At 39.4% G+C, this 25,251-nt stretch overlaps 1 protein-coding gene across 1 annotated transcript in view; it reads left to right on the top strand.

Moving 5' to 3' along the window:
• The window catches only part of LOC138262031 (histone deacetylase 9-like), a 1,178,236-nt gene extending 1,172,647 nt beyond the window's left edge, over positions 1-5,589 (top strand). Inside the window, exon 14 of the mRNA XM_069211700.1 lies at positions 1,176-5,589. Coding sequence (XP_069067801.1) covers positions 1,176-1,215 — 40 coding nt within the window. The 3' untranslated portion in view covers positions 1,216-5,589. The remainder of the gene's footprint in view (positions 1-1,175) is intronic.
• Positions 5,590-25,251: the final 19,662 nt, after the last annotated feature.

Raw genomic sequence — 25,251 nt, 5'->3', positions numbered from 1 at the left:
TCTCGAGGTTCATGAATCACTTTCAGATGAATTACAGGTGGTTAATCTTGATCGAATATTTTTTAGATGCTGTTTTAAATTAATTATGGATTATTAATTTGAAAATCTAGTGTAAATTTGAAATCGTTTGGTTTAAATTAAAAAGACTCCAGGTAGCCTCCACCTTAATTGTTTTTTTTAAACTTTTTTCTTCTTAATGTAAACAAGCTTCATTTAGTTTATTTTCTAAATGTTATCTATTTAATATTTGCCTGTTATTTATGGAAGAGACAACTTTGCCCCTCCTCTTAGCACTTTTCTGTTTTCATTTAACCTTATCCCCCTCCCTGTTATGCCCTGCCACAAACTTCAGCCTTAATCCTTTGTGTACCTGCCCCTTCCTGTTGTTTGTAGCCAATATTTTTGCTTCCTTACATATTAATTCATTATTTGATACATTTTTATTTCTAGGTTGAATACTGGACTAAAGATATTTCACCCATTATTCTTCATGAAGAAAATGAATTATGTAATAAACTGTCACAGATTTGTTTGGCCTCTAAAACCAAAATGTTCACACGCATATGCAGCACACACACCCAGTCTATCTCCCTTTCTCTTTCTCTCTCTCTCACACACACACGCGTTTCCTTCATTACTATTTATTGTCTCCATTGTTGTGTTGTCACTTTGAATCCTCAAGGCCTGTAGTATCTATTTTGCAACATAGTAGTCTGAAAAAAGGCTTTTGTAGGTCTCCATAGAGAATTAATGTTTCATGGTGCTCTGTATATTAAATATTTTGCCATTCTTTTTAGCTATCCATATCATCGAGTGTGTACGGTGCAAGGCCTACAGGATTTTTGTTTTGCTAAAACATGTAAACCAATTCTCATAAGGTTCTTGTCAAAACCCAAGGATAAAGAGGTGCACATTTCTGAACCTAACTATATAAAATGTCTTGACAAGCTTCAGTATAAACAGGAACGCTTAACATGATTGCTTGCCCCTGAAATATGTTTTTGGACTTGGCATATGGCTAGCACTTCCTAGGATTGGAATTCTATTTATGGATAGCTGCACAGCGCAAATAAACATCAGAAGGAGCAGAAAAAATCAGCTTTGATTATGCATGAAAATCCACAATGTCATTGTGTACACTTGCGCGCTTTCTGATTGCCTGTTTGTTTTTACAGACCTGCTGGCGAGCCCATGGAAGAAGAGCCCGCCTTGTGAAGTGCCAAGTCTTCCCTGAGACTTCCTGCGTGTGACATCATTGTGTATCCCCCCAAAGGCACCCTCAGACATGTCTTGTCTGCTGCCTGGGTGGCACAGATCAGATGGAACATAAACACCGGGCACAGAGCTCCGAACAGCAGCTTCACTTGTTCGTTGGATTGACTTAAAAGAGCCTGGAAGATTCCTTAGCGTAACCGCTACAATTCTTAAGTTACCATAAACCCATCTTGAGTGAAAGCGCCTGAAGCAAAATGTTAATATTCTGTGCTACCCTCGCTTCCAAATACACAAATACAAGACATATAGTCAATAGGGAAAAATTACTACCTTAACTTAGTTTCCATTTGTGAAGACGTGTGGGAGAGTTTTCAGAAAATCCTTGTTATTTTACTATGTCCGTGTACACATGCAACTATTAATCCGTGGATCATTTAAACTAATATTTCAATGAGCTGTTCATGATTTTTCTCTAGCCATATTTTTAGTGTGCTGCAGCAAGCAAAATAAAAAGTTAACATTTACCATTAGATCTGAACTCCTCTACTCTGGAACCCAGCAGAGAACAAATATCTAGAAATGAAAGTCAAACTATTATTTCATAATTACTCATACAAAGGACAAGGTTCATTTCATATTAAAAGTGTGCACTTAGCAACTTCTCTAAATTCAATTTATGTGCAGTAGAAATTTGCAGGAATCAAATATTAGCATGTTTAGGTGTTCTTTAAGGAAATCTTACTTTGGAACCCCCAAAAATTATCATACCTTAACAAAATATTAGACACACCACGCAGTTATGTAAAAAACAAATATGTACGCTTTTGATATATATTTTACTTTCAGTGTTTAGCAAGTATAGCATTTCCTGACGTCAAAGGCAATACTGGTTTCCATCTTGCATCTGATTTCACACAGGTGTTTCCAAAGTATTTTGATGATCCTCCAACAGCTGTAATTGGAAGTGAGCCTAGAGAGGTTGCCAAGAGTAATAAACATCAAACCTGCCTCAGAAGAAGAGCAAGACACCTTATTTACAAGTCTGTGCCTCCTAGCAGCAGAACACTGTAAAACGCTGCTAACATAGAATGCTCCACTGAAACTTAGAGCTAGAGTACCCGCTGCTAAGCTTGAAGAATTCTAGGCCTAGCTAACCGTAGGCTGCCTCAATGTCAGGGAATGCTTACGAACTATATTTGTTGAAGTTTAAACATGCATAACTGGTCATCAGTTGCCTGCGCATGTATATTTTTGTGCTGCTCACTGCCTAAGGAAGTATGAGTGCGCCTAACTTCACTGAGTTCAAAGCCTTCAATATCTGCCTGACTTCTAACGCTGGACCATTTTTTCTACAATTTTCTCAAACCCAGGGCATATATTAAAGCCATAAGTGAGGATTGTCATGGTTTCCTTTAGATATCTAGACCAAACCTTAATGAAAACAACGTTTTCGGGGAAGGCTTCGATATGAAAGACACCGGAGGATATGGTTTGAGTTATCTGAGACTCCAACATGTAAATCAAAGATGAAAGATTTCACTCAACTGGAATTATAGATTTCTCTTTTGTTATGTCGTCAGACTCTGTTTTTCTTCCGTTTGGGTTTGTTTAGGATTAGTGTTTTAATTTTTGAAGAATTTTATTACTTGCACGGCCAGAAAGTGCTGTAACACGTTTAAAAATAGGGAAATACTAGAAACACACTGGAAAAGCACATTTTAGAAAGAATGCATTTTTCTTTAATAGACAGTTATTTTTTAATTTGATTGTACTGTGTTACTCGTGCCACCAAACAGGAATACCGTTTTCAATCTTTTTGTGAACAATCTTTTTTTCCAGGAGAAACAAACATTATCAGTCCACTGGTTGAGCTCCCGTTTAGCGAATTAAGCCATCTTCACCTATTGTACAAATTTTATAAAGCAATTTAGTCATGTTACTTCAGGTTTACATTCACTGCTGTTGTAAAACTTTTTAAGCACGACTGAACTTTGTGCAAGCAATGGGCACAATATGCGAAGATGTGCATTCGTTTGTACACTCCTACAATTTGGTGCCGAATTAAACTTGTTTAGAATTCACAGAGACTTCCACAAACAAGCCCAGATAGTCCTGAAAACACGAGTCATGTATCCAACAACACTGGAAAATGTTTGTGATTTATCAAATACTTCAATACAAAGGCAGATCACCATGTACAATTCAACGGAGTGTACAATGAGGCATGTAAAAGTGCCTTGGCATTATTGGGAAATTATTTTTATTATTTTAATTTTTTCCACACTGAAAATATTTTCCCTTTGTTGAAACGTTCCCTTACACTCCAGCTCAGTTTGGGGGATAAAGAAGTATTTCCGTCCTGCAATCAAATTTACACCTGTCTTTAATAGGAGTAAATCTCCATCTGTTTCAATATAGTTAGTGGGTTTTGCAGATGGCGGTGAACACCGGCAAGCTCACAAAATTGTGTGCTTGAACGAACTTTGCAGGCCAGCTCCACAGCCTCCGAATGCCTACTAGTCACCCCCGAAGAAGATATACTCATGCAAAATGCAAAATAATGTACAAAACTAGAACCATATTACGCACGAGTTACAACTTTTACAAGTGCAAATTCACATTTTGAAAATTCGTAAATCAGGTTATTTCTGAATTCGAGTTCAACTTTCAAGCCCAAATGGTTTTGGTAAATGTGCCCAATGTATGTTATTATTTATTTATTAATGAATATTTGCTATATAAAAAATCTGGTTCAGCAATGGTGCTCTACATGGGGGTAGAAGTGCTTTATAATTTTGAGTTCGTGATGTTGAGAATCATTGCACTCTTCATGTAGTCAGCCATCAAGATCCACTTTGTCACCTCTCTGTATTGACTTTGGACACAAGATATACTAAATATATAGAGTTTTGTAAGGGCATATACTATTAAATCGTTGCCTTTCTTTGACAATACTGCCAGTCTAGGAAAACCCTTCAATTCCAATAATTCAGCTAGACTGTGCTATCATGTAAAGTGCTCTCGGGTGCACAACACCACGTTTGTTTTGAATGTTATTTTTCCAAAGGCTTTTATAAAGTTTGATGAACCTGTTAGGGCTGCGTTACGTCTAATCACAATTACTGCTTTTTGATCCCTTTATCCTACTGTGCTTTGTATTCTGACAACAATACACAAGTGCATAGTTATAAGAAGTGCAAAATATTTTTTACTTGATCAGCTTCGTAGATAACCCCCGTTTATTGAAGTGCACATAGTTCAATACGCTTCTGCTTGTAGCTACATTTTTCACTAAGGAGTGTTGTGCTTTTTATTTAATTAAAATGTAAGTATTACTTACTCTTAAAATAAGCATAAAACCGTTTTCCTTGTGACTTTGAAACTGATTGGATGCTGGCGATTTTCTTACAACTAATTAAAAGGGCACACATATCCTGATTTAATGTGCAAACCCACATGCAGGAAATTCTGTGAACTAGGATAATCATTGTGATGTCCTGTGAAATATTTGAAATTTCCTGGAGAAATACTTCTCACACTCATGCTAATTGGTTGAACACGCTGGCAATGCCCCCTTCCGCCTAGCACCATCTAACTGCTTTTCGGTTTAGTGTCATATTAAGGACTTCTATATGAAATATGTATCTATTTGATGACGAATACCTGGAAAATAGTGCATCGTGTAGAAGGAATCTTGAATTAGTGAAAAAGGAAGATAGAAGCCCTGTAGTAAAATCTCTAGTTAAGTTGATGCAAGCGTGATTTGTACCCATTTAATCATTAATGATGCTTGAATGATGCGAGTATTACCTTGCAGTCGGATAAATTAGACATAAACAGAAAACCCCTACAATTAGGCTGAATATTATTTTTGGGCATACTTGCACAAGTTGAGAGAGCATACTAATAAGTGCAAATGTCACTCAACTCCTAGCCCAGCTATGGTGCAGGGAAATCCACTGTAAAAATGTACTCGTATACATAAGGAAACACACTTCAAGCTAGTGACTGCTTGGTGCCGACCAGCACTACTAAAATGGTAACAAATCTTAAAATACCGCTGTGCTCTTTTTGAATGCTTTTACTTATTGAAGTTTAAACGTGGGGTGGACATGGTATAAGTACAATATTTTGCATAACGAAAGAACGTTTGATGGGGCCATCTGATAAATATTTGCGGACTTCATTTATAACGTATGCTTGTTCAATAGTAATCATGCCATATCTATTAAACGCGAGAATCTGTCATTAAACAACGTCTTTTAATGCATTTAGCTTATAGAACTTCCATATCTTAAGGTTTAGACTCTCCTTTTCATGCCTCACTGAAGTAAATATTTTCTATAGCCACAGCAATAAAATCGTTTTATTCTGAACTGTTTGAGTACATATTTATTTCAATTCATTGTGCATTACAAACTCCAATAAAGCTCTATAGTTAATATTACACACACATATATAAAAACACATATACATTTAAAATCTATCTATCTATCTATCTATCTATCTATCTATCTATCTATCTATCTATCTATCTATCTATCTATCTATCTATTTTATATAGAATAAAAAAAACATAGAAATTCACTTAAAAAACAAAGGTTACTGGGACGTTATAGTTGGGCTCACATTTTAACATACAAAACCTTACAAAGTCACCTGTTACAGTTAGAGATATCTCAAGTAACTATAACTTGTGCCCTTGCCATGCAGTTTTTTCATCAAAAAATTTACTGCAAATATTGCATTGATATTATCAATGATAATATAAAAAATGTCATGAGTGCCATAATTTGTGGAGTAATTAGCAGTGCATGGTGAGGGCGTGAGTTATAGTTACCTTAGGCCAACCCCATGAGCACTGAACTGGCAATGCACAGCAGGGATTGGCACCAGGTCCTGGCCTGTGGCCAGACCCCACAGCCAAGCCCCTATAACCACCCAGAGACAAATTGAGAGAGAGCTTTTTCAGGCTTTGATGAACTATATATTTAGAATGAGATATTTTCAGACAAATTGGAAAAAAATCTGTAAAGTAATTAGAAAGAGATCACCTTTTAGTATGTACCTTAAATATTTGAAATAAAAAATTTATTATGTAAATGACCATGGTCATACCTATGCTAGAACCCACAATCTTCACTATGACAGTCTGAGACTCTAGCCACTATGCCATAGGTGACTTATTGAAAAAACAAACATGGCATGAGGTACTAAGATTTGAACCTTCAACCTACTGGGTGACAGTCTAATAGTTGTCCCTTGAGGCTATTATTTTGTAATAACAATGAAGGACCATGGAGGGAGCCTCAAAGCGCCCGCAGTGCTAGCAGACTCACGAGTCCTGCAGGAGCCAACGTTGCTCCGGCAAGCAGGGAGCTGCTTGAAATTGCAGCTCCCTGCTTGTGGGAGCAACATTTTCATCTTTTTACCTGCACACATATTTGCTTGCAGGAAAACAGAAGAAAACTCTACTTTCTGCCTTTCTGCCAGCGGGAGCTGTTTGACAGCTCCCGCTGTCAGAAAGTGGAATTTGTTTGCTTGTTGGGAGCTTGATGCATCACCAAATTGTTCCACACCACAGCAGCTGAACTGAACAAAGTATAACTTTTGAAAATTTCGTGACGATTCATTAAGCAGCGCCAAAGTTATCGGCAAAACAAAAAATGCTCTGTCCATGTAAAAACATGGTCCTAACCAGAACTACCTACCGGCCACTGTGATACATACATATATATATATATATATTTTTATATATATATATATATATAGAGAGAGAGAGAGAGAGAGAGATAGATAGATAGATAGATTGATAGATCAGGTGGTAGTTAGGACCTAGTATCTATAGGACTTGGCTATATCTTCGGTGCCACTTGATGAATCTTTATGAAATTTTCCAAAAAAAAGTGCCTTCTAGTGTCAAAAGATTTAGGGTGTTCTGTCAAGTGGGGGCCGAGAAAAACAAGGGGCATAAAAAGTGCGTTTCCCATGTTAATTCCCATAGACTCTTTAGACACACCTGCAGCCCAAATTGCTGGGTGGAATTACACCACATTTGGCAGAAAGGCAGCTTTTGGTGCGGAAATGACGCTTTTTGTTATTTGGTGTAAATCTGTTCAGTAGTTGTTGACAAACTAAAGAAAATCCAAATTTGTATGTCTAGATGTGCGAATACTCCATGACGAATTTGCTACAATTTGTGAATGCACGTGCAAACAGAAGCACAATGATTGGTTGGCTGCAACCTGAGTAGAAAGTTGTGACTGCCAGTTTATAGTATTTCTATGGTTCCTGGGGCTGAAAAATGTTGATCAAAAGTGGTTAAGGGTCAGATTACATGTAACCTGACCCACCTAGTTGGAATATAGGGATGTTTATTGGATGCTGCATGGTCATAAAACATTGAAGAAGAGGCTTTTTGCACCATGTGCGATATTCGCAAATTCGTTGTGACCCACCATAAAACACTGCAAAAAAATTCACTAATTTTGCAAAAAAAACAAAAAAAGATATTTACACACTCAGACACTCATACACCCACTCTTAAACCCACAGACTTACTTATGTGCACACTCTCAGACCTACTGATGTACTCATGCATGCACTGAGAGACCCACTCAAAGACTCCTACACATACTCAGAGTCTCATGCACTCACTCACAGACCCATTCAGAGACTCATGCACCCACTCACAAAGTCACTCAGAGACTCATGCACCCACTCTGAGACCCAGTGATGCACTCATGCACACACTCATAAACTCATGTATGCACTCAAAAACCCATTGAGTCACTCACAGATGCACTGACAGACTCATGGATGCACTCAGACTCAGAGATTCATGCACCCACTTACAGACCCACTGCAGTGCTCATGCACACACTCAATGACCCCCACTCAGAGACTCATGTACGCACTTAATCATTCACTGAGGCACTCATGCACATACTGACAGACCCACTCAGACACTCATGTACGCACCCACAGACCCACTGAGGAACTCATTCATGCACTCACAGATGCACTCACTCATACCCACACTCATAGTTTCATACACTCAAACACAGACCCACTGAGGTACTCAGCCATGCAATCAGAGACCCACTCAGAGGCTCATGTATGCACTCACAGACCCACTGAGGTACTCATGCAGGCATTTAAATTCCTACTCAAACAATCACGTGTGCACTCACATATCCACTCAAAATAGAGGTTTAAAGACTTTTCCAGAAATTCAATATCTAGCAGGATTTGATTCAGAAACATTTAGAAAACGTGCTGCTATGAAGTACTTCAGTACTACAGATATAGAAGTAATGTCATGGAAAACATAGAAAAGGAGAGATATGCAGTACTTGGATGTGACAGATGTTTGGTGAGACACATCAAAGGAAATCTAATTAACCACAGAAAACTTAGCTGCCAAACTGCAGATAGAAGAGAGTTTTTCTACTTGGCACTTTTGCAGTTGTTCAAGCCGTGGCGTGCTGAATCAGAATTACTTGCAGACTGTGTCTCCTATGAAGACTTTTTCAATGCTGTGAAAGGCACCATTGAGTATTCCATCTTTACAAACTACTTGCAAATTTTGAAAGAAGGAGATTGAATAGGAAGAAACAATTACTGTTGAGATAACTAAAGAGAGCTCACAAAGCAACCAAAGTTCTAGACCAGTGAGTCAAGATTCTCTTGAAGAACCCATTATTCAAAATGAAGCAGCTATAGCCATAAATGAGGTTGAGATTGCAATGCAGCAAACTCAAGAGGAAACTGTTGATTTTGAACAATTAGTAGCACAACTGAATGATGAACAGAAATAAATGTATATTGAAGTAAAAGATAAAATAGAGCATGGATTTCTGCATGCGAAGAAACAATGTGAATGCTCTACACTTAAGCCAATACTACTATACATCAGTGGTCAAGCTGGCACTGAGAAAAAAACTTTCTAATTAAAGTTCTCACTGCTTATCTGCAGAGGACTACAGAATAAAATGTGTCATGTGTAATAACAGCACCAACAGGATTAGCTGCACATAACATTGGAGGAATAACTTCACATCGACTACTTATGCTACCTGTTGAACATGATAATAAAGTGGAATACCAGATATTATCTGGTGAAGCTTGTCATGAGGTTATCAAGAGTATTGCAAATACTTAAGCTTTTAATCTTTGATGAGGGGAGCATGGTATCAAACTTAATGCTTGCTCTCCTACACTTAAGAATGCAGCAGATTTTAAGAATTTAAGAACAGACTATGATGTACTTTTTAGAGGAATACACTTAATTGTGTTTGATAACCTACAGCAACTAACCTCTGCAAAGGACAACCTGTTTTGAAAACACTTTTCCACAATGAAACAAGAAATTCTTTGAGGAGTATTGGCATTGTAAATATTTGGTTAAACATTGAATACAAGGAAATAGTGAAAAATATGCATCAAGCATCTGGTGTAGAATATGGAAATATTCTTAAGGACATCAGAGTTGCAGTTCTGACAAAGGAAGGAAAATCTGCTTTAGAAAATCAACTGATCAAAAAAACTATTTCCATCTAACTTCACTGCATCAGAACTAATGTACCATTTAATTAAAGAAGTGAAATCAGTAGTCTGTTTAATGCCGACTCTTGTAGAGAGCTTCAGCTTTAATGAACAACTACTAAAATTGGAGAAACAAGATATTTTGGAAATTGCATTCATTGATAAAATGGAACATCAAAGAGTGAACACTACTGCTCACAGAAAACTACAAGCAAAATTGGATTTGTTAGAGTAATTTGTATCCAAAACTGCAGGATTAGTAAAGTGTTTATGTGCCTGCAAAAATTGTTAAGTAATTTTGAGGCGTAATTTAACTGTTGAGGAAGGATTAGTAAATGGTGCAATGGGTAAAGCTATTGCTTTCACAAATTTTCCAAATAGAGAGGAGGTAGAATGTTTGGCTATAACATTTGATCAGATTGAAGACGTGAAGCAGATTGTCTGATGTACTGTATGTTTTTGGATTGCAAAATATTTATGTATCTGGCAGCAACAGTTCCAACTCACTTTAGCATATGCTGTAACTATCCACAAATCTCAAGGATTAAGTGTAGACATAGCTTTTATCAGACTATATATACTCACACAGCCACTCAATCACTAATACACCTACTGACACACCCAGTGGCTCACCCATGCAATGTATCTCATAAGCAGCATATCTCATAAGCACTCACTCAGTCAACATGACACACCCACTATCTCACCCATATAGACACCCACTCATTCACACAGGCACTTATACACCCAGTCTCTCACCTACACAGACAATCACATACCCAGTCATTCACTCAATCAGGAACTCACACATCCACTATATAAGTCATAAAGATGTTCACATCCTCACTCATTCACTCATACAGCTACTCACACAGCCTGTCACTCACCTATATAGACATCCATCCACCCATTCATTTACTAACATAGGTAGTAACACATCCAGTCACTCACCTATACAGGCACTCACATACCCAGTCAGTCACTCATACAGCCACTGACATACCCACCATCTCAAGCATACAGTAGTCCATGTTCCCACTCTTCCAGTTATAGAGCCACTCACAGTCATTCACTCAGAAAGCCAATCAAACACCATAACTCACTCAGACTCACTCAGACCTAGTCACTCACTTACACATCCACTTTCACACACAGCCACTCATTTAGACAGACACTAACCCACCCAGTCATTCACTGAGACAGGCATCCAGTTACTCAAAGATATAGCCACTCACACAACCCCTCACTCAATCATACAGACATGCACACAACCACTTAATCATTCAGAGACTAACAGACCCACTCACTCAACCATATGAACACTCACACCCAGTCACTCATCCATACAGCAGCTCACCCCCCCACTCGTACACTCATAAAGGCACTCACACAGTCAGTCACTCACTCATGCAATCAGTCACAGACTGATACTGCCACTCACACATTCATTCACTAACTCATGCAGCCTCTCACCCATATAGAGACACACCCAGTCACTCACTCATAGACCCACTCTCAGTAATTCACCTGTAAAGCCACTCACACACCCAATCACTCACTCATACTGACATTCACCCACCCAGTCACTCACTCAGGCACTGTCACATCCAGTTACTCACCAAATCATACAGGTACTCACACACCTACTATCGTACTCATACAGCCAGCCTCGCTTCCTTATAAATACACGCATACAGTGTATCCTTTTTTAACCAAAAAGGTGGTTCTGCCAAGTACCTTTTTTTCTTCTTTTTCCCGGAACTGTATTTTTTTTTGTTTTACTTTTTTAAACTTTGGTAATTTTTTTGCTATTTTTCTTAAATAAAAATGGTAACTAGAAACATAACATTCTGTGGAAAAAAACTCAAAAACAGGGTAATTGGAGGTGTGAATAAAAAACACCATTTATGGTATGTTGCTGCTTCCAACAGCACAGCAACAGACTGCTCAGGTACAATGAGTATTTTCTTGCAGTCTAAACATAAAGACTCTACTATCCTGAGTTCTGGAGTTGTTTCTTGGCGGCGTCTCTCAACTTCAGAAAGGATTACTTCTCCTGAAATAGGTGTTGGCACAGTAGATGTTGAAGATTCCCCAATTCTTCTTTCTCTCTGTGCTTTCAAGAGGTGACTTTCATGATATGTTTTGAAAAGGAACAACATGCTTGTTGTCCGACATGAATATCTTTTTGGACGTGCCCCTAGAAAGGGTTTTGTCACACAGGGAACAATTGACATATTTTGCTACTGTGTTCTTTTTCCCAGAGAGAAGGGTAAAAAATAATACCAAGAATGGCTTTCCTATTGGGAGCAGGTTCCTCTTCACAAGAGGTTCCATCATCAGAACGTGGCTCCAGGTGCTGACTTCCTCCAGATGCCATTTTATCAAGGATAATAAATAAAAAAGACACAAAAAGAAAGAGTAGAAGCAGAAAATATAGGAGTACGGGCCAAAAAATGTCCCATTTCATCACTGGCTCTCAGTAAAAGAGAAGATTGGGTATGGACTTACTTTGAAGATAACTGAAATCTCTTCGCCAATCAAATCTCTTTCTGTCATGTGATAGTCGCGAACACCGATGTCGGCAGCGTTGCGAATATGGGAAAAGGTATACAAATTCTTCAACAATAAAATGAATGGCATAAATACAAGTTTAAACATTATATTAGAAAAATACTAATCTCAAACATTAACTACAGCATGTGGATATATATATTTTGAACTTTTTAAACACCTTGCCAAATTCGGGAATATTTGTGACAAAAGAACAGATGTCACACATTTTGAGAGAAATTCACAAATAATTAAAAAAATTACAAAAAAATACACTGAGCAAACCACTAAACAAAGTACTCAGTAGAATATTTTTTATCCTTCAAAATTTTACAACAATATATTATATACAAAAACTTTGCAACACTAAAATGTTCTAGGCAACCAACCTGATACAAATTACTGGCATGAATAAGGTTTCAACATATTTAGCATGATAACATATACCTTATTAAATTGAAAAGCACTTGCCTTTACCCTCATTTTCACTGATTTCTCATCACTCTCACACCTGTAGCATGAAAGCTGATTGTGTCTCTTTACCTCCTTCTCATTGCTTTCCCATCACACTGAACTCTGTTTTGTGCCTGCCTGTCCCTTCACTTTTCCTCCTTCTCCTTCTTGCTTACTGACCCATTTTGTATTGCCTTTTAGTTGCCTTTCACTCCTTACTACTTTATTCTTCCTCTCACCACAGCCATGAACTAGACTTCAGTGTTGAAAGACAATGGTCTTTGTTGGTGTGGATTAAATACTGATATTCTTTTGGAGAAACGGAGAGCAGTGGTTTCTTTTCTTGAATATATATATATATATATATATATATATATATATACATATATATATATATATAACGCTGAGCCATAAACAAGTATTAGCGTACAATTATCTGATGAAACATAAATAAATAAGACATCATTATTAGAATCTAACATTAAACATTTAAATGTTGTACTATGCAATATGTTGGACTTGGCCCTCTTTGCAGGGTCGCCCTCAAACGTTTTGCATTCACCTCTTCTATTCTTATTGAATTTGTTTTTGTTGACTCTAGGACTTTGTGCACTTTACCACTTCTAACCAGTGCTAAAGTGTCTGTTCTCTCTCCTTTAAACATGTCAACATTGGCTTACACCTGTTTGGCATATTTAATTTGCTTATTAGTCCACAGTGCTATACCATATACCCAGGATCTGTAAATTAAACCCTACTTTTGGGTCTGCAGTCCTTACCGAGCCACCCACTTAAGTAGCCCCTCAAAACATGTCCCAGGACTGCCATTGCAGCTCGAATGCAGTTTAAACTTCAATTCAATTTGGAAATATAACTCCCTAGCCAAGCCGTGAACTTCATTTTTATTGCATATACTTCACCCCTAAGGTAGGCTCTAGGTAGCTGATAGGGCATGTTTCATTGTCGTTAAAAGGTTGGACATGTACTTTTACATTTTACATGTCCCAGTAGTAGGTAGTGATAAACTCCTGAATACATTTTTCACTACTGTCAGGCCTACCTCTCCCTTAGGATAATTCTGGGTTGCCTTATTACATTTAATACATGCTAAGTTTTGTCAGGAACAGGTGAACTTTTCATGTTTGGTGTCTGAGAAATTGTAAATAAAAATCCTCTTTAATGGCTACATTGGAAGTTAAGTTACAATATTGAAAATTCCACTTTTCAAAAGTTGCTATGGTGTCCGGAATTTGTCCTAGCTCACATGACTGGGTGTAGTTAGCAGTTGGACTTTGAATATTCCTTCCAGACAGCCACTCAATAGAGGGATTAGATGTGCCTGGATGGGCCATCAACTGGCAGGATGAGGGCGGAGCTGGGCACAGCCTCACTTGCAACTGCTCGGTCTTCACACAAAGGACTTGCCACTCCTACATTGTTCATGCAGCCAGCTTGGAGCCAGGGCAGGGGAGACTGGAAATTTCAAGGATTTCAACAGGAATTCTCTGGAAACTTCTACTTTAAAGGAGGCACCAGCTATAAAAAAAAAAGCACCCCGGACCCACTTTCGAGTTTAATATCTGGGCCTGTAGAAGGAGTCTCAGATGACTGCCCGCTGATTTGGCCTGCTGTCTCCTGTACTATGCTGCGTTATGGCACCTGAAGGCCTGCTTTGTTGCCTGGACACTGCTTTCAAGCTACAGAGATCTGTCCTGCTGCTTGAGCCCTGTTTCATCATTTGTAACCAGGACTAGCAGAACGACTCTAAGGATTAGGGGGCTGAGCTCTTGATCAGAGCCTCAGGGACAGAGAAGGCTGAGTGAGTTCTAAATCCCCAAGTGGTGCCCCGCCAGTCCTGGACACTTAGTTGTCATGTTAAAGGTGCCCTGATAGCAAAGATCTGAAACTTTTGGCTAAAACCTGCTCTGTTAACCAAGAAAAGACTGGGACCAACCTTCACATCAATCCACCTGAGGTGCATCGCTGGTCAGCTTGAGTTTGTGGCATCTCATGAAACATTCTTCTCCACAGTAGCAAATCCTTTTCAGTGGTCCTTCACTCAAGGGGTATCTGGTCTCCTAGAAGTCTCGCCAGTTACACCCTCCAGCTTTATATCCCTGCACATTTTCAACTTTCAAAAAGGTAACTAAGGGCCCGAATTAGATATTGGTGGTGGGGTTCCTCCATCACAACTGTAACAGATATCCCTTCTGCCAAAATTTAAATCCCAGTATATCCAAAGGGATTTAGATTTTGGCGCATGGCTATCCACCACTGTTGTGACAGAGGGACCCCTCTGCCAATATCTAAATCAGACCCTAAGTCAGAATGCAGAAATCATCACCACAAGTTCATCCAGTGGCTCCCTGATGATGACTGTTACTCCGGGGATGCCGCTTATAGCCTTGCCCCACTGAACTTTACATTTTGAGCATTTTTCTTTAAATTTGTTCCAAGACCGACGGTACGCGTTGACTAGGCCCAATCCACTTTTTGCATCTAACTTGTGCTCCATTGAGGTCAGTCATATTTTTACTTTCACCCGGTCTTGCATGACTAGATGTCTGGAGTTGGCACTTTGCTCTTTTCATCACTAGTTTTTACTTCAAATTTTAAAAATGCATAACTCTTGTTCTACTAATTGGATTTATGTTGTTTTGATGTTGAATAATATTTTTAAATTTACTGTATTTTTATAAATTAGGTATTTGTTTTGTGCTGCTTACACTTTATTACTGTTGGAGTACCGCATAAATACTTTACATATTGCCTCTAAGTTAATCCTGACTATGTTTGTGCCAAGCTACCAGAGGATTAAGCACAGGTTAAGTAGTGAATTATGTGGTTCCCCTGACAGGGACTCTGGCAGTCCCTTGATCAGAGATAACACCCCCTTCAACCAACAACCCAATTCCTCATACAATACAAAGATGATGATGTTGAAATAAACTAAATTGGTGGTTAAGACTGAAATATATCTAGTTTTCAATTGATTACATTTAAAATGAAACATGACACAACAAAAATATTATTGCATTTTAATGGGTAGGATCCAGTACCAATGAGTACCAGGACTGTCAAATCAGATAGTAAGTAGCATCTTTATATTGTGTTCACAATAAGGTAGTAGATGTTTAGAATAGTTTACATCCTCTATGAAATTTGAATGTGCACCAGTGCAAAGGAAGTACACTGAAGTTGTTTTGGGCTTTATTTATAATTGGTGGACATAATATGCCATCAGAAACTTGGCAGATATCCAGTTCACCCTATTACAAGTACCATAGGCCATAAGGCACCTGTAATATGGCAGATAGGATATCTGCCACATTAGTGACTCAGTGTTTCATCTGCCAAGTTCCAAATAAGGCTTGTTGCTTTTCATAATATAAATGTAGATCCCATTGGCTCTGCAAACATTTGCAGTGTAGGAAAAATTCTAGAAGCTGATCAGTAAATTTCATCCTCACATGGATAAATATGTTTGGTGGAATGCCAGTCCACTCCAATTTCACTCAGGGAATGTCTCTACCTGTGGAATGTCTCTACACATCAAACACCAAAACACGTGAACTGATGTGGTCCCACTCAAATGGAGTAATTAATTTTTAACTGATTAAGCACAAAAGATGTTGCATCTCGGCCTCCATTCCCATCACTTTTCTGGTTCCACAAACTACAGCAAATATGCATATGTTTCACTTGGTTCAGATAGTCAATGATTGCGATCTCTAGTGTCAGATTTATAGTATGTTAGAGGATTGTCAGGATTGGAGGTGTGATATGTGACCACCTCTGACAGTGCTTTATCACTAAAATGGTCAAAAAAGTTATCAATATACACCCTGTCAAATTATATGTTTCATGCAGGTTTTCACACAGCATTGATACAAGAAACTCCTAGGCATCCAGTATCTTACTACTGTGTGTTCAGGTACTAGAACAAATGTTGACAAGGCTTTAAAGAAATACAACCAGAGCTAGATTTTATTTATTGTGAATTTTGCACTGTACATAAGAACACCACATTCTAGAGGTCCCTGAACATTTCATTCCTACTTGAATAGTAAATATATTTATTACAGGCATAGGAAAGAAAGAAGGGGTATCATGCGATTGCAGTCTTAAGGTACCAAAGAATGTTATGAAGAGTTGTGACACTACTAGCAAATTCACAATCAAAATGCTTCTCTTTTAGTAACTGTTGGAAAGTGGAGTATTAGTAAAGCCAGATAGGTACCTACACTTAGTAATAAGGCCACAATTTCACATAAGGTCCAGTCAAGGCCTCAATAAATAAATCCTTCCTCAACCCTTGGTGGCTTGGCCCACGAGCAATTAGGCTTAATTTAAGGAGATAGGTGTGTAAAACATTTAATATCACCAAAAAAGTAAATAAGTAAAACACAGCACACAATTAAAATCCAACACCAACTTATATATATATATATACATATATATATTTATATATATATGTATATATATATATATATATATTTATCTTTAAAATGACACCAAAATGAAAGGGAACCACAGACTTATTTTTTTTAAAGATTAAATGTAAAAAATGTGCTTTCCAGTGCCTAAGAGCAAAAAGCGCCAACCGCGGACATCTGGTCATGCTTTACCAGGTTAAAGTCAAAGTTTGAGGCCAACCGCGATGGAGCCCAAGTTGGCTACAATGAGTGGGAGGCCCTGGTCAAAATTTTACTTACAGGCTTAGGGCCTGATTACGACCTTGGCAAATGGAATCCCCTGTCGCAATAGATATCCTTTCCGCCTTATCACAAGATCCATTATACACCATGGAACTTGTAAAATGGCGGGTGGGAAATCTGTCATGTTTGTGACAGAGTATCTCATCCACCAAGGTTGTAATCAGGCCCTAAGTCTCTTTTCTGGAGCTTTTTCTCTTCTCGTAGAGAGAGGCTTGTTTTCGAACCAGCTAGTGATACAACATGGTCAGCTTGGCTCAGCGTGAGATTCTCCTGGAAGTCTTGTCAACTGGAAAATCCCCAGAGCCTCACTGGGGCCAACCTGAAATTCAGGCCGGGTTGTGCATTTTGATGTTGCCGGCTTGACTATTGTCGACGAGTCGGTCATCCTATGGAGCTTTTTTCCAAAGTTGCTCCAAACATCTACAAACATCTGGATCTTCTTCCAGAAATCCTTTAAGGGATCTTGCCGTGTCCACAAACTTGGTCCAAGGTTCCAGGAGCTCTGAGTTGCTCCTTGGGAGTTGGGACTACGATTCCCAGAATACACCTAGTCAAAATCCTTAAGACCACTGGATGCTGGTCAGCTGGGCTCTTCTTGCAGGACTTCATGTAGGGGACTCTTGGTAGCTTCTGTTGCTTAAATGGAGTCCACTCCTAGATCTTTTATAACCAAGGCGAAGACCTTTTTGTGGTAATGCCCAAAGCCTGCAGCTGGTGCAGTCCCTGTGGGTTCAGTCCTTCAGGTGCAGGCCAGGGATTCAGTAGGACAGTTCGGACTGGACTGTTCCCATAGGGAGCAGGGCTAGACTGATTTTCATATGGCTGGATCCAAACTGAGGTGATGTGGCGAGCAAAATAATGATGGATTAAACCCAGATCTGTCAATGGGGTGAGTTTCAACACTCCGTCCATCATTTTATTTTGTGGTTTTGCATTCAGCAAGGCAGTCCTTCTTCTGATTTTCTTTCAGCAGAAATCTGTGTTGCTAGGCATCTCTTCCATATTTATTCATGTTTCTGGGTTGGCAAGTCAGGGGGCACCCCTGACTGATTGGGTACATGTTGCCACCTTCAGTGATGATTACTTCCTGTGAAGTGTGACATATTTCTATCTCAGAAAGCACTGTTCCTTAAAATTCTAAGATGGGGAAAATCTCTCCTGGAGGTCCAGGTCTGACTAAGCCCACCCACAGGTGTGGCTAACTTTCTATAACACTCCACTTCTAACCTCTCTCCTAATTACATTGTTGAGTGCTTGAAGAGGTATATTCCATTGGGTATATTCCTGGGAACTGCCCAGGAAGCCTCATGGTCTACTGTGCAGGATCAGCCAAATGGTGCAATTTAACGTTGTCAATTGAAACAAAGCGTTTTTCTTTAGAACCAGGCATCTCTGGTATGATGATAGTTCTGCTAGAGTGCATTCCCAGGACTGGAACATGTGCTCTATATGATGAGCCAAACTCCTTTTTTACAGAAGTCATTTCTTGTACTAGATCCCCAACTTTAGGAATCCAGCAAGTAATTGTTTTTGGCAAATCGCTCATTCCTAAGGTGGCAGCTTAGGCAGATGAATCTTCATCATGGAATTATTGTGTTTCCTGTGAAACAGTAACACATTAATTTATGTCAAAAGGTGTTTCTGCCGCTACAGCACTATGGCCATCAAGATCTGGGACATACATAGGTATCCCAAACAGGACCTCATAAGGAGTGCGTCCTCCCAAATACCTTCTGGGCAGATTATTTATTGCTCTCTGAACCCCATATAGGTTTTGAAGCCAAATACAACCAGAACCTAATACCCTTTGCTGTTAGGTATTGCTTTAAGTCTTGGTTTTTCCGCTCAACAATAGAATTTCCCTCAGGATGATACGAAGACGAGAAATTGAGTTGAACACCCATCATTGCCATGGTGTCCCTGAATGCCATGGAGGCAAAGGCAGGGCCCTTGTCTGAGTGGAATACTGCAGCTGCATATGTCCTGATGAAGACTTGCAAATCTTTAATAACAGTTCAGACTTGAGCCAATCATTGTGGCCATACCGACAGGAATCTAAAACATGAATCAACAGCAACTAAGATGTATTTGTATGCAACATCAGGTTGTAAGAGACCACCATGGCTCAGATACACACATGGTAGTGGTTTGTTGGACATTAAGAGGAGTGTCTGCAATGGGCGTTTGATGGTGGACCCTTTAATTTGTTGACAGGTATTGTAACACAGGACACATTGTTTGTATAGACGTGGCCACCTATAGCTTTTTTGTAGCAGGCAAATAGAAGCTGCCATACCAGCATGGGCAAAAAAACACCCAAATGCACTGTTTTAATGAGATCTGTTCTCTGATCTTGGTTGGAGATCACATGACTACCCACTCCTGGTATAGTTGTGAATGCAATATTTTGGGCACTGAAATGATAGGTATATTTAGCTGGGTATGCTTTGGTAAAGGCTTGCCATCAGCTGAAGCTTTTGCATCAGCCTATGTCTCGTTACTCAATCTCGTATGAGAATGAGCAATTGAAACAACAGAAGCTATAGCTACAGCTGATTTGGCAGATTTGTCAGCCAAAGTGTTTACCACAACGTGTACACCCACACGTTCAAGGCCCAACGTAAGAACTGTCCTTAAGATCGGTTACTCTCCCCCACAAGTTTTTGTCTTTGATGGTGTTTGCTTTTGAATCTCTGAACCCCTTCAGTCAATTATGTAAGTAATTGTAGGACTGGACACAGTAGTACGAATCACACACAATCAAGGTAGACTCAGGGTCCATATGTTCCAGTGCCAAAATTAGAGCCTTAAGTTCTGCAAGTTGTGCATTGCAGTCCCCTAGGGTCTGCATGTAGGTATGTTGAGGGTGGAATGTACCATCCTTCATTACAATGTGAGTGTAATGCTTTCACGCTTAGAACACTAGATATGGTAACTGCCTCAAGGGTTGGCACCACGGTAACGCCAATGATACATTTCCCTTGAGCCAGTCACCTCTCATTAATGGCAGCCATCTGTACAGCAGTCAATATTTTGTCTGTTAGTGCAAATCTTTGTTCTGCATTGGAGTACAAATGTGATTTTTATGCTATGGGTACAGTGTCACCCTCATTAAATAGGACATAGGTAAAACAGATGGCACTAGGAATTATTCTGATGACCACATTTGTTTTGTTGTCACGTGTGTAAGAGTTGTGCTTCTAGCTTGTCTTGCTATTAAGTTCTGAGTATGAGTATGATCTGGAATCCAGTGGTTGCTTGATAAGTCTGGGCAAATTAAATCATAAAGTGATTTTACGAGTTGTGCATAGTCAGGAAAGTATGTTCTGCCAAATTTGAAGAAACCCAGCAATGACTGTTGTTTCTTATTAGTGTTTGGAGTGTGAAGTGAAAGTGTGGAGCTAGGCTCTTGCCCTCATCAGATAGTTTGCATCCTAGAAATAGGACACTAATAAAAACAATTTTGGTTTTCTTGAAATTGAATTTATAGCCTTGGGCAGCAAATCCTAAAATAATGCAATCCACCCATGCCAAATGTGCATTGAGGTCGTCATCTGTGAGATAGATGTCATCCACATAGGAAAACACCTTGGGATCAATATCATGTAATATTGATCTGACATGGGCAGAAAATAACCCAGGGGTTTGATTATGCCCCTGAGGTAAACATCAAAAGTACCTCTAAAAACCAAGCGCACTAATAATGCTTACATTTTGGTATTCAGACTCTAGATTTTGGCAGAAAAAAACACTGGTAGTGTTTAAGGTTGTTTTGTATTATTTACACGCTATATAGTTGATAAATGCTGTGTTATGTGCATTTTGGATTGCAAATGTGCATGTGTGACTGTTTAAATGTCTGTAATCTAAGACTATTCTATATGAAAGTTTTGCTATGGGGAATAACAGGTTACTCATTGCAGAGATGCAGGGTTCTCTTACTCCTTGGTACTCAAGTTGTGTGAGAATCTCTCTCATGGGTGCTTTAGCTTCATGTTGTTTAATTGGATATTAATGCTGGAGCTGTGGAGTTTATCTAATTGGTATTGCACAATAGGACAAATTTCGATCCCATCCTACATGGTTGCAATACAGCGCGGAGGTCTGTGCCAGGGTCCAATCTGCAGCGTAGGCTTCCGTTACTACATCTGAAACCAGGCCTGAGAAAGAAGGCAAAATGTAATCTTCCCCTTGTGGGAATACGTGGTCAAATTCAGGTGATCAATCTTTTTCTGTCCATACAATATCATAGTTTAGAGTTAATCTCCTCCGGAAGATAACTCTAATAGTACGTGCTATTTCTCCCTCAATCTGAATATTTAATCTTTATACCCTATCTGGTGGGGAGAGGTGCCTGTCCGCTGTTTCGACTTCACGGAAGTCATTAGTCTGGGTCAAATCCAGAAGATCTATAAGACTCTGGCGACATATCTTGACCTCTGCCACACTGTCTAGCAGAGTCACTGTCCATGTCCTGCTGTTCAACAACATTCTCAATACGAGTGACATCTTTGACTGGAATTGCTGCCACCTTTTTGTTGTGAGTCCTTTTTTGACTTCACATAGTTGCTTCGGTTTTCTGACTGCCCTCCTCTGTCACTCCGTTTACCCAATGTGTCCTGGAAGGAACGAGATTGGCAAATTCAGTATATTGATATCTATGTGGTGTTTTTAAGGTTTCCCTATTTCTAAGATGATATGTTTTTTCTGAGGTCAATCTCAGTGTGTTTTTCGAGCGCTCTTGCGCTTGCTTAGTACTCTCCTTAGTGGAAGTACTCTGTAATTGAGGTTTAGTTGGTCTGCCCCCTCCTCCCCTACTATCCCACCCTATACTGGTATAAGTTTGACAAATAATTTTGGGCAGCTTGTGCTCCTGATCCCATTGTGGAAACTCCTGGAGCTGCTGGCAAAGTCCAGGACCGGAGCTGCCCCGTGTTCACTTTGAATTTATTTCAACACGTCCAGTAAATTCGCAAGTGTCAGTGTACCATGTGTAGTGGTATATATAGTGGCAAATTCTGTGCCCCAACTGGCACAATCCTCTTTTGAGGTAACCATTCCAAATGGCAAGCGCATTGTGAGAATGTTATGTTTATTCTGGGGTCCCATATGGGGGAACACTGCTTCCAGCTGGTTTGTCTTTTGCCCAGAACTGGATCTTCTCCAGCGCAGGGGGCACTTTGCCCATTATTGAATGGAAAGTTTGTGGATTTATCTATGTAACAGCCTGTTGATTGATAGCTGGAGCAGCCCTCGCTGGGGCTGTGTTTAAAAGTCCACATTACGAATTGTATTAAGTGACTATATGTTGCTACTAGCTCATTATATAATATGTGTACTTCAGCTACTGGCAGAGCTTGCACTTTTGGATGTGGTGTATATGTGTACATTGTTGGCCATGCTGGTCCATCATTGCTTGAAGGACCTAACCTAATGGGTTGTATTACATGTGGAAGGGTGCCATTAAACCACTCTTGGTGTTCTTGATAATTTAAAGGTATGTCTAAATATTGGTTTGCTCTGTATTGTAGTGGTGCATTCACTATTCTGTATGTATGAAATGTATTTGAAGTCTGTGTTTATTTATGGGAAGTAAAATGTTTCTCTTTTGTAAGTGTCTTGATCTTCAACAACGAATGTGACATCCCTGCTCTTATTTGTTAATCCACTAGCTAAAAGAAACTGTGATTGGTTGTCTAGAGTTCTCTCTGAAATGTACTGGTTGTGCCATATTAAGGAATAGGCATCAGAGTTGGGAACACCCATGTGGGAATCCTTTTAAGGTTCAAGCTTGAATAACCTACATCCTACATAGGTGCTCTGAGGAGGATTTTCCCTAAGACCACGGATGTCTTCGCATAAAGGTACTTTGGGTACTTTACCGTGTGTGAGACAGAGATACTCAGGGGAACTGTATAATTCGTGCCTTACCAATGCTTGTGGCGCCATGTCATAGGACTCTTGTTATTGAAATGAGACTGCTGAATTCAGGGGGGCACCACCACTGTTTGTGGGTGACTGAGTCAATCCTACACCCAACTGGCAGCTGTCGGCCCAACCCTTTCAGCTAGCTGGCAGCACGTCACCCAAACATACAAAGCAAAAGTGTTTTGTAGCAGCCTGACATATGACACTCACTGACTTCTCTGGGGAAGTCAAGGTCGACAAATCTCACCCCTTTCTCTCATTGGCAAAGGTCTCATACACACACATAGGCCAAAGAAAGGATGCAGGGTGGTTTTCAATAGATTTATTGATAAGACAGCAATCCACGATAAAATATATGAGCTGCAAGTATTAGGGAAATGAGACATAACAGGATTAGGATTGTTCTGACCAGTGAGAAGAAAAATAAACAACCCCAGCATATTGGAATAACATGCATATATGAAGTCTCCCTAACCCCTCACTCCTAAGTGAGAGCATAGTGGTGATAGTCCAATCTGTCTGTACTTAGTCCATGAGAGTACCACCCACCCCCATTACCTGGAAGACAAGGGTCTGCCCGCAGTCTCTTTGTCTCCCTGTTTTGCCTTGGCATGTACAGTGTTTTTATAAGAAACATATTTCTGTTCCGTGAAATAGGTCTGACGTGAGCATATGCCTAAGTGTCTTACTGTTTACATACTCTTGTGGCAACAATGTTGGCTGGTTTTTCATGTACTGTTCTTGTCAGCCTTGGACAGAGGTACATGGTGAAATGTTGTGCACAGAAATAATAACGCATCTGCAGAATCACAGCTAATTTGAAAAATAAAACAACCACACTGAAAAGCAGGCTAACCAAAAATAAATAAATGAAATAAATGAAATGAGAGCACATATGTAGGTGACAGGGCACAGGCTGAAGGTCTAAGATAAGTTGAAATATGTGTACCCAAGCAAGACGTGAAATGAACCCACTACAGTCAGCACACAGGCCCTGCAAGGGGAGAATGGTGCCTCCATCTTAGATTTAGTGACTTAGGGGGCACTGTTTTTTGTTTTTGTTTTGGTTGGTCCTCATTCACTTTCAGATAAAGTAGATCAAAACCTGCAAGGTGTCCATTTACCATCTTACTAACTGTTGTTGAATATACCAGTAAAGACATTGGAGTAAACCCAACCACAACTGATCTCCCTCAGCGAATCCAGTTTAATCAATAGACCTGAAGGATTGATATCAATCTCTCCATCTCGTATAAAAATCCTATATACTTACAAATTGCCTGTTATTACCACCAAAGTTCATGTTCAACCTGCACACTTGATCTACTGCCTTCAACCAGCTTTACAGTATATGAGGGATTTCCAGAAGCCAGTTTATGCAGATCTCCCGTCTAGCGAGCAACATCAAATAAAAGAAATATCCCTAGACATTTGACGCGATGACCAAGCTTAATTGTGCTTTCATTGCAAGTAAGATCAATAGAGAACTAACCTTGACTTGATGACCTGCTAACTCTGAGAGAGCTTTAGATATACCTTCCCAAAAGAGTTCAATTTAACGCAGGTGATAACCATATGGACATTGATAGCTTTCTCCTCTCCTCATCTGTTACAACATGGTGCTGGACGTTTCACAGATTTGGGGACATATATATTCTAGGCAATGTAAAAAAAATATTTTTCCTGAGGGCCACTAGATTGAGTTTGGTATATAGGAGGCATAAAGACTCTTTCCAAACACTGGGCTGCCCCTGTACTGGCAGCTACCCTTAGCACACATGCAGAAGGAGCTTACTTCTTTTATCATCTGCCTCCGCTAGGTCCCAATACCAAATAG

Source organism: Pleurodeles waltl, chromosome 10 (genome assembly GCF_031143425.1).
Source record: "Pleurodeles waltl isolate 20211129_DDA chromosome 10, aPleWal1.hap1.20221129, whole genome shotgun sequence".
Classification (NCBI taxonomy): Eukaryota; Metazoa; Chordata; class Amphibia; order Caudata; family Salamandridae; genus Pleurodeles; species Pleurodeles waltl.
Note: the sequence above shows the minus strand (reverse complement) of the source record. Positions and strands in the feature narration are given on the sequence as shown.